At 36.8% G+C, this 14,388-nt stretch overlaps 1 protein-coding gene across 1 annotated transcript in view; it reads right to left on the bottom strand.

The window, feature by feature from the left end:
• Positions 1-1,359: 1,359 nt before the first annotated feature.
• Positions 1,360-14,388, bottom strand: part of CENPI (centromere protein I) — a 79,122-nt gene continuing 66,093 nt past the window's right edge. Inside the window, exons 19-20 of the mRNA XM_043569583.1 lie at positions 3,104-3,145; positions 1,360-2,401 (exon numbers count right to left, since the gene is read on the bottom strand). Of these exons, the coding sequence (XP_043425518.1) occupies positions 2,267-2,401; positions 3,104-3,145 (177 nt within the window). The 3' untranslated portion in view covers positions 1,360-2,266. The remainder of the gene's footprint in view (positions 2,402-3,103; positions 3,146-14,388) is intronic.

Genomic DNA, 14,388 nt, shown 5'->3' with positions numbered 1-14,388 from the left:
AGAACACAAACTTAAAAACAAAGAGAACTCTCTAAATGAGAAAGGGTATCTATTGGGGATGCTATCACATTTACTTCAAAGTGGCTAAAACTTTTTTACCTGGGTATATAGGCAATATTCCACACCAATAAATACTCCTTCTTGTTTGACACACTTTTTTCACTTGGCTTCCAGTCTCCGACTTTTCTTTAGCCACCAGTGGGTCTTTCTGTCATTTGCTGGTTCCTCCTTTTCTCTTCTACTTTTTAATGTTGGCATATACCATAGGGCTCAGTCCTATGCTGTCTTTATCTGCTCTTTTCTAGCTGCACTAAATGATCTTATATGATGTCATGTCTATTCACTAATGACACCAAAATTAAGTCTGCCAGTCCCAACTTGTACCCTGAATTCTAGACTTGGGATATCCAACTGCCTACTCCATCTTCAACCTAACATGGCCAAAACAGAACTTTTGATTGAACACTCCTCCAAATCTGTTCCTCCTCCAGTATGCCACATCTCTGCAACCCAGAATTCACCCAGTTGCTCAGTCAAAAACCTAAGAGTCACCCTTTTCTTCTCTCTTTCCCTCTCATATCCAAGCTAACAGCAGATCCTATCTTCTCTACCTTTAAAGTAGAGCCTAAATCCAATACCTAACCATCTCCTCATCATTTACCATACTAGTCTAAGACTCTTTCCTGGAACTCTAATAAACTTAACCGGTCTCTCTGCTTTAACCCTTAATTCTCTTCAGTCTAACTAACCTTCAAACAACAGCTCCCATACAGGTAAGCCAAAGTATATCACTCTGCTCTCAATCCTTCTAATGACTTCTTATTGTATACCACATTATTAGGGCCTTTATGAACTACTCGATGGTTTCTTTCCTATGTCATTCCTTACTATTCTTCTCCTTTAATTACTATGTTGTAACCTGACTGGTCTCTCTGCTAGCTCTCAAAAGTATGCCAACTAAGTTAACATTTTTAAGCCCTTCACAACTTGCCTTTGACTCTGCCCAGAATGCTCTTCCCCCAAATATTCACATGGCCCATATACTTATTTCATTAGGGCTTCTGCATAAGTCACCTCCTCCAATAGGCCTTAGTCCCTAACCACCTTATCTAAAGTAGCAACCCTCTAAATATTCTCTCCCTATTCCTTGTTTCTTCTTTATAGCACCTCATGTTATATTTCTGCTTACATTTTTATTGTCTGCCTTCTCCAAAAGGACGTAGTAAATTTCACAAAAGCAATACTTTGTATTGGTCACAGCTATATAACCAGCACACAAAAGAATATCTGCCACATAGTAAACTAGATAAATATGTACTGAACCCCAAAAATGAATGAATGGGATTCGAGTCTGAGCACTACCCAATAATATAGTTTTATTTTGCTTTAGAGGAAAAACAAAAGCCACAAGAATGTGCCCTTAAAACCAAAAGTAAACTCAGCTTAATTTCTCTCAAATGACATGAAATTTATTAAAAGGAGAAGAGTTACTCAGTAGCAGTGAATTTTAATTTTCAGCAAAATATTCTAGCTATGATAAAATTTTTTAAAAGCTTCAGAATGATCCCCCCAAATAAAGTCTCGGTTTATTTAAATGAGCCTGAACATGTAAAAATGGGACATGTAACATATACATATATACACATACACAAAATAGTACAGTTTTATGAAATCAAAGTGGAATAAATGGGAACATTTTAGATTATCCCACAATCCTCTCCGCTTCCTTCTCTCATCAAATTGCTACCAGTGAAGGCCCAGGAAGCTACCAATTAGCTAGAGCTGGCTTTAAGCATTAGAAATGTATCCTGTTAACTTGATGCTGACATTGTTGTTCACAATAAGGAAAATGGCAATATCCCCAGAGGTTTCAGAAGCGGCAGGGCTTTTTGCACGAGTATGTCTGTGGCTTAACTGCCACTATATGTTATCTGCTCTCTTCCACTGATGCAACTTAGAGTCCACAAGAATGTGAAAAATTCCACCACCTAATAGATGAATCTCTTTATGTATAATCTGGTGGAAGGCTGAGCCTGAAGATGAAGTCGGTTTTCACTAGTGGGCTAAAGAATCTAGATCTTGAAAAATAAATTTAGCCACACTGAGGCTCTCCTGAGCCATGCACAGAAGGCCAGTCCAAGTGCTCCGAGGATGGCAGTCTGTTGGTGAACAGATTATGGCAACTCAAGTTGAGCCACTTGGCCTCTCTAGCAACAAGGAAAAGAATTTAGTCCGGTATGGTCAATTTGTTTCAGTCAAAACTCATTTAATGTTGATGATGTGGTTTATGCTCTCTGGTCAGGGGGGTAGAAGAACGATGAATACTACTCCTTATGAAAAGTTTCAAGCCTTGTAACCCCTCTGAAAATAAATAGTCCAAATACCAGTTCCATTTCTTTCCCTGCAGGCACAAAAAGGGGAAAATTACTTATCAAATATTTACTAGGCTTATTCTCTACCTCCTGATCTTTGCCTAGGAAAAGTTCCCAATGTCCTGAATGCACATACCAAGAGTTAGCTCAGAGGAGCCAGGTTTATAACTGGAACTCAGGCACTAAGTAATATTCAAACCAGAAAGTACCCATAATTTAAGGGCTAAACATTCCTTTTATTATACTGGCAAAAAAATTTTTAGCTGTTCAACTGAACAAGTACTATGAAATGGAAATGGGTCATCATTCGCACATTCTAGAAATTTAACATTTAAAATAGCTAACATGGGAGCAGACATTATGTTACTGCCTACATTAAATATGTACACAACAGAGTTTCTGTAACAATGAGACAACTATGTTAGGTTATGTTGAATCAGCCTCATTACAGTCACACTTTGAATACATGCAACTGTATTATAAAATGAGAAAATGCACAGATACAACAGCAAGAGTCAAACTATGAATAGCTGTATCTTAGAGAAGACTGTATAGGGTATGTGACAATAAATGCACATCAAAGTCACTGGAATGAATTCAGAAGGCAAACACTTCACTTTGACTTTGTGGAGGCAGCAGGATTAAGGTTGGGAGAAAAGTGAAGGTATAAATTTTTTGATGAAATGAAACTGTAGTAAATCCCTGAACATGATGAATATAAATTTATTTACCCGAACAGAGCTCATGTTTACTCTCCTTTCTTCTGGCCATTCCTTAAAAAACAAAAGCAAAAAAGAAGTGGGGAGATATGAGGATGGAAATATTTGGTTAGTAAAAATTACTAGAAAATTAAGATAGCTCTTCATTGTCTGATTCATTTGCTACATTTTATTCCTGCTATCGCTTTTGGATTCCTTTTGAATAAACACCCACAATAGCCTTCGATATTGCTCCCTAGAGCACACACAGAAGGAAAATAAGATCACAGTGAAGAAAGTATACATCATTTTGCTAATTTATGGCCTCAAATATGTACTCAGTCACTGGGGTGAAGATGAAAGATGTTAGAGAAGGCTTCTTCTGAGGTATAGGACACCCGAACAGAGTCCTGAAGGATGAGAAGGAAGTCTGGTGAGGCAGTCTCTGTACACAGTAGATTCTATAAAAACTGTGATTCTTTATGAAAACTCAGATCTAGGTGATCTCATTTATTTCCTATCTTTAACTATAACCCACTATACTTCAATGAAAAGTCATTAATTCTAAAACAAACATTTTTATATATTACTAAGAAAAAACTATGCCTATTAAACTATATATAACACAACGTCTTCTAACACTTAAAATTTAAAATATTTTTATTTTATAATGATTGAGTTTTAGATGTAGGCAGATTTTGATCATATATCCTTTTTATAAACATGAAATGATAAATATAAACAAAATTAAGTAGGGAAAGTATTCAGAGTCCTACTCTTCTGAATTATTTTTCTACTCAAGAGCTGTAGATAACTATGTTTTTTTTTCCCACACAAAGTCATCTTCTGTGCCAGAGTGTTGGCAATGGAACATTTCTTATAAGAACTAAAAGATACTGGTACTGGGATCCCAATTACATAAACCTAACCTACTTTTGGCACCTGCTTCTAAGAAAGTCCATAACATGTATGGTTTACTTCTTCCCTCCCCTCTTCCTCCAGGACATTTGGTTTTTGGGGCTTAAAAGAGTGTTCCAATATTTCCTGAAAGTTTTTTCCCCAAGCTTCTGACAACCATCCCACAAGGTCTGATTTTGGCAACCCCCCGGGGCACACTCAAAAACAGCAAATGATGGGGCACCTGGGTGGCTCAGTAGGTTGAGTATCTGACTTCGGCTCAGGTCATGAACTCGCGGTTTGTGGGTTCGAGTCCCATGTCAGACTCTGTGCTGACAGCTCAGAGCCTGGAGCTTACTTCCGATTCTGTCTCCCTCTCTCTCTCTCTCTGCTCCTCCACCCTTGCACTGTCTCTCTCTCTCTCAAAAATAAATAAACATTTAAAAAAATATAAAAAAAACAGCAAATGACAACTATATCTTGATTGCTGCCTGGCTGACACTGATCACAAGACTCATCCTGATCTCTAAGAAGTTCAAAAGTGAAAAAAAAATGTGTTTTTACTGATTAAATATACTCTCAACTCCATGCTGATGAATTCCATATTTATATCTCTAGTTCTAACTTCTCTCTTGTGCTGCAAGTCCAGCTACAAACTGACTACTTACACTTCTCTTAGATATCTAACAGGTATCTCAAACCTAAGTAGGTCAAAACAGAACTTGAGTCTCAACTTGCCCTCCCCCAAAACCAAAATAACTTCTCCTATTCTTTCATCAGTATTCCTGTTATTAATAAGTGGAACCAACATCAACCCAGTTGCTCAAGTAAAAAAACTCAAAAGTCCTTTTCTTTTCCTCATTCCCACTTCCAATAAAATCATCAAGTCCTGCCTGTTCTACCTCTGCAATATATCTCAAACCAGTCCACTTCTATCCATCTCCACTACCACCACATATATACAAATCTCTATTGCTATCTCCTGTATAGACTCCACCAACAGCCTCCTAATTGGTGCCCCTGCAGCCACTTGGGCCTCCTCTTATAACTCTGTCCTCCACCAAAAAGCCAAAGTGATGTCTATTAAACATAAACTCAGACCATACTACAACCCTGCCTTAAAATTTTTTAATTGTTTCCCATAACACTCCTAACAGACTCATAAGAGAGATGGCCCCCGAATCTCTGCCACCTTATTTCATTCCATTTTCCCTCTTTTCCTTAAGCTCTAAGCCAAACTGGCCTTCCTTTTTCCCCTGAACCTCTCGAGCCATTGTGCCATTCCCACTGCCTAGAATGCTCTTCTTCCAGCTATTCTTAGGCTGGCTTATTCTCATCTTTTAGAAGAAATCTCAGACCAAATACCACCTTCTCAAAAAGCCTTCCTTAAACACCCATTCCTCACAACTCCCCAGTCACTTTCTCTCACCCCACCCTGTTTATGTTCTTCATAGCATTTCTCAAAATTTATAATTATCATGTTTATTTACTCATTACTTGTTTATTGTTTGTTCTCATTAGAATATAAACTCCATTTAGGCAGAGATATTGGTATTTGTCTCCATAGGCACTATACTCCCAGTGTGAGAAGCACAGTAAACACAAAATAAATATTTGTTGAATGAATAAAGAAACAACGATTGATTCAAAGGTAATTATGATAATAAAATGTAGAGCTTCAGAACTGCCTGAAATGAAGGCTCTACAAATGTTGAAAATATTTTGACTCATTAAGTAAACAGAGCTCTTTGACACTGAGAACTGATTGGTCAAATTATATTTACTAAATTATCTCTAAAAAGCTGACTAATTTGAAACATTAACAATGTTAAAATTCAGTAAAATCAAAATGTCAGAATCAAATCATACTACCATGGTATCAGAGGTTATTTTTACCATCTCAAAGGTAAGATACTTAGATAATGAAGAGTTAGTTGGTGACAAGGGCTCAAAAAGGCGCTCTTTTTAACACAAAAATTGACATTAAAGCCTAGTACTTTCAGAACCATATAGAAACATCATCAGTTTAAAAACTGGCAGTTTCAGGGGCGCCTGGGTGGCTCAGTCGGTTGAGCGTCCGACTTCAGCTCAGGTCATGATCTCGCAGTCTGTGAGTTCCAGCCCCGCGTCAGGCTCTGTGCTGACAGCTCAGAGCCTGGAGCCTGCTTCAGATTCTGTGTCTCCCTCTCTCTCTGCCCTTCCCCCACTCATGCTCTGTCTCTCTTTGTCTCAGAAATAAATAAACATTAAAAATTTTTTTTTAAAAACTGGCAGTTTCACATTTTGCCAAATGTGCTCTATGCCACTAGAATTTAAATCTTCTAGTCAGAACCAACCTTCCTTAATAAACATTTTAAAAACTGTTTTCTGCTTTAAAAGAATGTATCAATTCCTGATCTTTCAAAATGAGTTTGCTCACTTATGTTCTAGTTAATAATATTTACTACTTTAGAGACTGAATTTTATAACACACACGGTCTAGAAGAAAAAATTGTTTGACTTATGAAAATCATTTCTACTTTATCTATGGTTTATTACATGCTTTGCCAAATAAGAACTGGGTGCAACATTATTGACTGGGTATGGAGAAACCAACAACCATTCATGGTTAGCAGTAATGTAAATCTGTATGAATTCTACTGAAAGGAATTTAACAACACCCAACAAAATTAAAAAGACATAACCTTTGAGAACAATTCCACTTGAGAGCAATTTTATCCAGACACACATGTATATGTATGAAATGATGTATATGGTTTAAGAATATTCATTAGAGGGACACCTGGGTGGCTTAGTCAGTTAAGCATCTGACTCTTGGTTTCAGCTCAGGTCATGATCTCACAGTTCGTGGGTTCAAGCCCCGCATCAGGCCCTGTGCTGACAGTGTGGAGCCTGCTTGGGATTCTCTCTCTCTCCCTCTCTCTCTGCCCCTCCCACAGTCAATCTCTCTCTCTCAAAAATAAATTTTAAAAATTAAAAAAAGAATATTCATTAGAGTATAATTTCAAAACAGAACTAGAAACAACTTAAATGCTCAACTTACAACTTACATGCTTAACTTTAATATAGATTCATATGATGGAATACTATGGAGACAACAAAAAGAATGAGGCAGCCCTTTGCATACAAAAATGAAACAAAGCCAAGATATTGAGTCAAAAATTCAAGAGGCAGTAGATATCATATATAATGTTGTAAAAGATCATTTACACAGAAATATACAATATATCTCTAGAAGGATATTCAAGAAATTGAATGTGGGTGCTTTATGATAAAAAGTGTCCATATGGAGTTTCACTCCCAGGAGAAGATCATGAGTTCTATGGACACACTCCCCAGAAAATGAGAAAATTTGGCAAAGACCATTTTTAAAAACCCAGCACTTACAGTATCTGGAAATTGTCCTAAGGGTATATTAATGTACAAATATAACAATATTTATTCAAGAAAATCTACTAAAATTCTGTAAGAACAGCAAGTGTCTGGGGCATGTGACCTGATCTTTCCTATGTGAGTGTGGCTGAAAGGTCAGGGCTGTAAATACCTACATTAAGAATGAAGGAGGGCCACCTGGGTGGCTCAGTCAATTAAGTGTCTGACTTCAGCTTAGGCCATGATCTCTCGCAGTTTGTGGGATCCAGCCCCACACTGGGCTCTGCACTGGCTGTGTGGAACCTGCTTGGGATTCCCTCCCTCTCTCTCTCTGCTCCTCCTCCACTTGCACTCTCTCTCTCTCAAAATAAATAAACTTAAAAAAAGAATGAAGGAAGATTTCAATTCAATAATCTAAACTACTGCCTTAAAACACTAGAAACAGGAAGGCAAACTAAACTCAAAGCAAAAAGAAATTACAGGTGACCCTTGAATACAGGGGGTTAGGAGTGCCAACCCTGGCACAGTCAAAAACTCTGTGTATAACTTTGACTCCCCAAAAACTTAACTACTAATAGTATACTGTTGACCTGAAGTCTTACCAATAACATGTCAATTAACACATATTTTATACACATTATATATTGTATTCTTACAATAGAGTAAGCTAGAGAAAAAATGTTATTAAGAAAACCATCAGGAAAATACATTTACAGTACTGTACTGTTATTGAAAAAAAAGGGGGTGCCTGGGTGGCTCAGCTGAACCAAACTCTTGGTTTCAGCTCAGATCATGATCTCACGGTCGTGGGTTGGAGTGGGCTCTGTGTTCACAGAGCAGAACCTGCTTTGGATCTTCTGTCTCCCTCTCTCTGCCTCTCCCCCACTCAGGTTCTCTCTCTCTCAAGAATAAATAAATGTTAATTTTTTTTAATTAAAAAAAGAAAAAAAGAGAAAGAAAAAAATTCTGCATTTAAGTGGACCCATAGGAGTCTCAGACTTCCTAATTCCAAAACTTACTCCAAAGTTACAGTAATTAAAACAGTATGGTACTGGCATGAAGACAGACCTATATACCAGCAGAACAGAACAGAGAGCTGAGAAATAAACCCTCATGTAGAATATGGTCAAATTATCTTTGAAAAAGGTTTCAAAATCATTTAAAGGGGAAAGAACAGTCTCTCCAACAAATAGTGCTGGGAAAACCAGATATACACAAGCAGAAGAATAGAGGTGACCACTTTATACCATATACAATAATTAATTCAAAATGAATTATAAACCTACACATAAGACTTAAAACTATAAAATCCCTAGAAGAAGACATAGGAGGAAAGCTTTATGACAATGTATTATGCAATGATGTCTTGGATATGACACTGAAAGTACAGGCAACAAAAGCAAAAACAGAAAAAAAGGCAAATGGGGCTACCTTAAACTTGAAAACTTCTATATATTAACAGGCACAATTAAAAGAATGAAAAGGCAACCTATAGAATGGGGAGATATTTTGTAAATCATTTATCTGATAAGGGGTAAATATCCAGATTTTTAATTTTTATTACCTTTTTTAAAAGTTTATTTATTTATTTATTTATTTATTTATTTATTTTTTAAAGTTTATTTATTTTTGAGACAGAGAGAGACAGAGCATGAACAGGGGAGGGGCAGAGAGAGAGGGAGACACAGAATCTGAAACAGGCTCCAGGCTCTGAGCTGTCAGCACAGAGCCTGACGCGGGGCTTGAACTCATGGACCGTGAGATCGTGACCTGAGCCGAAGTCGGACGCTTAACCGACCAAGCCACCCAGGCGCCCCAAAAGTTTATTTATTTTGAGAAATACAGCATGTGATATGAGTGGGGGCAGGGGCAGAGAGAGAGAGAGTGAGAATCCCAAGCAAGCTCCATGCTGTCAGTGCAGAGCCTGACACGGAGCTCAATATCACAGGCCATGAGATCACGACCTGAGCTGAGATCAAGAGCCAGATGTTTAACCAACTGAGCCACTCAGGCACCCCCAGACTTTTTATATAAAGAACTCATACAACTCAACAACAAAAAAATAAATAACTTGATTTGAAAAAATGGGCAAGGGACTTGAATAGACATTCCTCCAAAGAAGATATACAGATGACCAATGAACACAGGAAAAGATGCTCTACATACTAATCATTAGGGAAATGAGAATCAAAACCACAATGAGGTACCACTTCACATTCATAGGATGGCTATTAAAGGAAAAAGGGAAAATAAGAAGTGTTGGTGAGGACATGGAGAAATTGGAACCCATGTGCCCTGCTGGTATGAATATAAAATTAATATGGAAACACCTATGGAAAACACAGTGTTTCTTCAAAAAAATATAAATAGAATTACCATATGATCCAGCAATTCCACTTCTGGCTATATACCCAAAAGAACTGAAAGCAAGGACTTGAACATACAATTTTATAGCCATGTTCATAGCAGCATTATTTTCAAGAGCCAAAAGTGGAAAGTAATCCAAATATCCATCAAAGAGCAAACAGACATGGGTGGATCTAGAGCGTATTATGCTAAATTAATAAGTCAGACTGAGAAAAACAAATACCATATTTCACTCATATTGAATCTAAAAAACTAAACAAATGAACAAACAAACAAAAAGCAGAATTAGACCTATAAATACAGAGAACTGATGGCTGCCAGAAGGAAGGGGGAATATGAGGGATAAGCAAAATGAGTGGTGGGGAGTGGGATATACAGGCTTCCAGTTATCAAATGAATTAAGTCATGGAAATAAAAGGTACAGCATTATATGGTGACACATGGTAGCAACACTTGTGATGAGCATAGCATAATGTATAGAAAGACTGAATCACTATGTTGTACAACTGAAACTAATGTAACATTTTGTAAACTGTAACCTGCTTCAGATTCTGTCTCTCTCTCTCTCTCTCTCTCTCTCTCTCTCTCTCTCTCTCTCTCTGCACCTCTCATGCTCATGCCCTGTCTCTCAATAATAAATAAATGTTAAAAAAAAATTTAAAGGAAAAGAAGTCTTTTCAACAAATGGTGTTAGGAAAACTGAAGCGCCACATGCCAAAAAAATAGAGTTAGATACCTATATCACATCCTATGCAAAAATTAACACAATTTTTTAATCTAAAAAAATCACAATTTTTAATCTAAAAAATCTAAATATAAGAGCTAAAATTATAAAACTCATACACACAACATGGGAATAAATTCATGATCTTGGGTTAGGCAGTGATTTCTGAGCTATGACATCAAAAGCACAAACAATACACTAACAACCAATTATCCAAAAAGGAAATTAAGAAAATCCTATTTATAATAGTTTTCAAAAGAATGAAATATTTAGGAATAAACTTAACCAAAGGATATGAAAGACTTATACACTGAGAAACTATAAAACACCAATATAAGAAATGAAAATATATGTAAAAATGTTTGAAAGACATCCTGTGTTCACGGATTCTGAGAATATTGGTAAAATATACATACTAGCCAAAGTAACATACAGATTCAAAGATTCAATGCAATCCCTACCAAAATCCTAATGGCATTCTTTACAGAAAGAAAAAAAAACTATGAAATTCATAGAGAACTATAAAAGACCCTGAATAGTCAAAAGAATTTTCAGCAAGAATAACAAAGCTAGAGAAATCATACTTCCTGATTTCAAAATATATAGCAAAGCCTCAGTAATCAAAACAATATGGTACTTGTATAAAAACAGACACAAACCAATGGAACAGAACAGAGCTCAGAAATTACAAGGGTGCCAAGAATACACACTTGGGAAAGGAGAGTCTCTCCAATAAATGGTGCTGGGAAAACTGGGTATCCATATGCAAAAGAATGAAATTGGACCCCTACCTTACACCACTTACAAAAACAAACTCAAAATGGATGAAAGACCTAAATGTAAGACAGGACGACATCAAAATCCTAGAGGAAAAAACTGGCAAAAACCTCTTTGACCTTGGCTGCAGCAACTTCTTACTCAACACGTCTCCGGCAGTGAGGAAAACCAAAGCAAAAACGAACTACTGGGACACTTCATCAAAATAAAAACCTTCTGCACAGCGAAGGAAACAATCAGCAAAACTAAACGACAAGTGACAGAATGGGAGAAGATATTTACAAATGACCTATCAGATAAAGGGTTAGTATCCAAAATCTATAAAGAACTTACTAACTCAACACCCAAAAAACAAATAAGCCAGTGAAGAAATGGGCAAAAAACATGAATAGACACTTCTCCAAAGACATCCAGATGACCAACCGACACATGAAAAAATGCTCAACATCACTCATCATCAGGGAAATACGAATCAAAACCACAATGAGATACCACCTCACACCTGTCAGAATGGCTAACATTAACAACTCAGGCAACAACAGATGTTGGCGAGGATGTAGAGAAAGAGGATCTTTTGCACTGCTGGTGGGAATGCAAACTGGTGCAGCCACTCTGGAAAACAGTATAGAAATTCCTCAAAAAATTGAAAATAGAACTAGCCTACGACCCAGCAATTGCACCACTAGGTATTTATCCAAGGGATACGTAAGCTGTTTCAAAGGGGCACATGCACCCCAATGTTTATAGCAGCACTATCAACAATAGCCAAAGTATGGAAAGAGCCCAAATGTCCATCAATGGATGAATGGATAAAGAAGATGTGGTATATATACAGATAAAGAAGATGTGGTATATATATACAATGGAGTATTACCTGGCAATCAAAAAGAATGAAATCTCGCCATTTGCACCTACATGGATGGAACTAGAGGGTATTATGCTAAGCAAAATTAGCCAGTCACAGAAAGACAAATATCATATGACTTCACTCATATGAGGACTTTAAGATACAAAACAGATGAGCATAAGGGAAGGGAAGCAAAAATAATATAAAAACAGGGAGGGGGACAAAACACGAGACTCTTAAATATAGAGAACAGAGGGTTGCTGGAGGGGTTGTGCGGGAGGGATTGGCTAAATGGGAAAGGGAGGGGCTTAAGGAATCTACTCCTGAAATCACTGTGGCACCATGTGCTAACTAACTTGGGTATAAATTTAAAAAAACAAATAAATTATAGAAAGAAAAATTAAAAATTAAAAAATCTATAAAAAATTTTTAATTAAAAAAAGGAAGAAATCCTGCCATTTATGACAACATGGATAAACCTGAAGGAAATTATGCTAGGTGAAATAAGCTAAACACAGAAGGACAAATATTACATGGTACCACTTATATGGTGAATCTAAAATAATCAAACTTGGGACACCCGGGGGACTCAGTTGGTTGAGTATCCAACTTCGGATCAGGTCATGATCTCTCTGCTGCCAGTGTGGAGCCCGCTTCAGATGCTCGGTTTCCCTTTCTCTCTCTGCACCTCCCCCACTCGTGCTCACTCTCTCTCAAAAATAAACATATAAATAAATAAACAAACATACTCCTAGAAATTGAGAGCAGAATGGTGGTTACCAGGTGCTGGGGAGACAAGGACATACAAAGTCATTTTTCAAAAGCACAAATGATAAAGGAAAAAATTCATAAATTAAAAGTTCAACAAAATTAAAAACTTTTGTCCTTCAAAAGATAGCAACAATGAAAAGACAACTCACAGAATAGAAAACTTTTATAAATCATTTCTCTGATAAGTAATCTAGAATATAGAAATGATTCTCAATGAGTCGATAATAAAACAAATACATTAAAAATAAACTAATTTATTTTTTATTTTTCTAAATGTTCACCTATCTTTGAGAGAGAGAGACAGAGCACAAGTGGGGGAGGGGCAGAGAAAGAGGGAAACCCAGAATCTGAAGCACGCTCCAGGCTCTGAGCTGTCAGCACAGTGACCTTTGCAGGGCTCGAACCCACAGACTGGGAGATCATGACCTAAGCCGAAGTCACACGTTTAACTGAGCCACCCAGGCACCCCCAGAATAAACCAATTTAAAGTAAAAGTAAACCAAAAAATGGTCTGACTCTTGATTTTGGCTTAGGTCACGATCTCATGGTTCTTGAGTTCGAGCCCTGCATCTCGCTCTCTGCTGTCAGCACAGATCCCGCTGCACATCATCTGTCCCCCTCTCTCTCTGCCCTTCACTTGCTCATTCTCTCTTTCTCTCAAAATAAATAAACTTTAAAAAATGGGCAAAAGGTCTGAACAGACCTTTTTCCAAAGAAAATATATAATGGGCAATGGGCAATAAGCACATAAAAAGGTGCTGAACATAAAGAGCTATCAGGGAAATAAAAACTGAAACCACAATATGGTACTGTATCACACCCTCTAGGATGGCTAGAATAAAAAAAAGAATAACAAGTCTTGGGGAAGATATGGGGAAAACAGAACCCTCACACACTGTTGGTACAAATGCAAAATGGTACAGCTACTTTCAAAAACAGTCTGGAAGTTCCTCCAATAATTAAACATGGATTATACCATATAATCCAGTGTTCCCACCTCTAAGTATATCCCCAAGAGAAATGAAAACATGTTCACACAAAACCTTGTATACAAATCCTTATAGAAACATCATTCACAATAGCTAAAAAGTGGAAATAACCCAAAAGTCCATCAACTAATGGATAAGCAAAATGAAATATATCTGCCCCAAAAATATATTATCTGGCAATAAAAACAAATGAAATACTGATACATGCTATGCCATAGATAAACCTTGAAAACATTATGCTAAGTAAAAGAAACCAGTCACAAAATAACATATATTTTATGAGTTTATTTTTATGAAATTCCAGAATAAGTGAATCTACATAGATATAAAAATAGATTAGTATTTGCCTAGGATGGGGGCAGGGAATGGGGAGACAGAAGTGACAGCTAAGGGGTGCAGATTTTCTTTCCAGGATAATAAAAATATTATAAAATATATTGTCATGAAGGCAAAGCTCTGTGAATAATCTAAAAGCCATTGAACTGCATACTTTAAATGTGTGGATTATACTGTATTTGAATTATATCTTAAGCTGTTTTAAAAAGACTAATTTTTTTAAAGTGTCCTATCTTTT

Source organism: Prionailurus bengalensis, chromosome X (assembly GCF_016509475.1).
Source record: "Prionailurus bengalensis isolate Pbe53 chromosome X, Fcat_Pben_1.1_paternal_pri, whole genome shotgun sequence".
Classification (NCBI taxonomy): Eukaryota; Metazoa; Chordata; class Mammalia; order Carnivora; family Felidae; genus Prionailurus; species Prionailurus bengalensis.
Note: the sequence above shows the minus strand (reverse complement) of the source record. Positions and strands in the feature narration are given on the sequence as shown.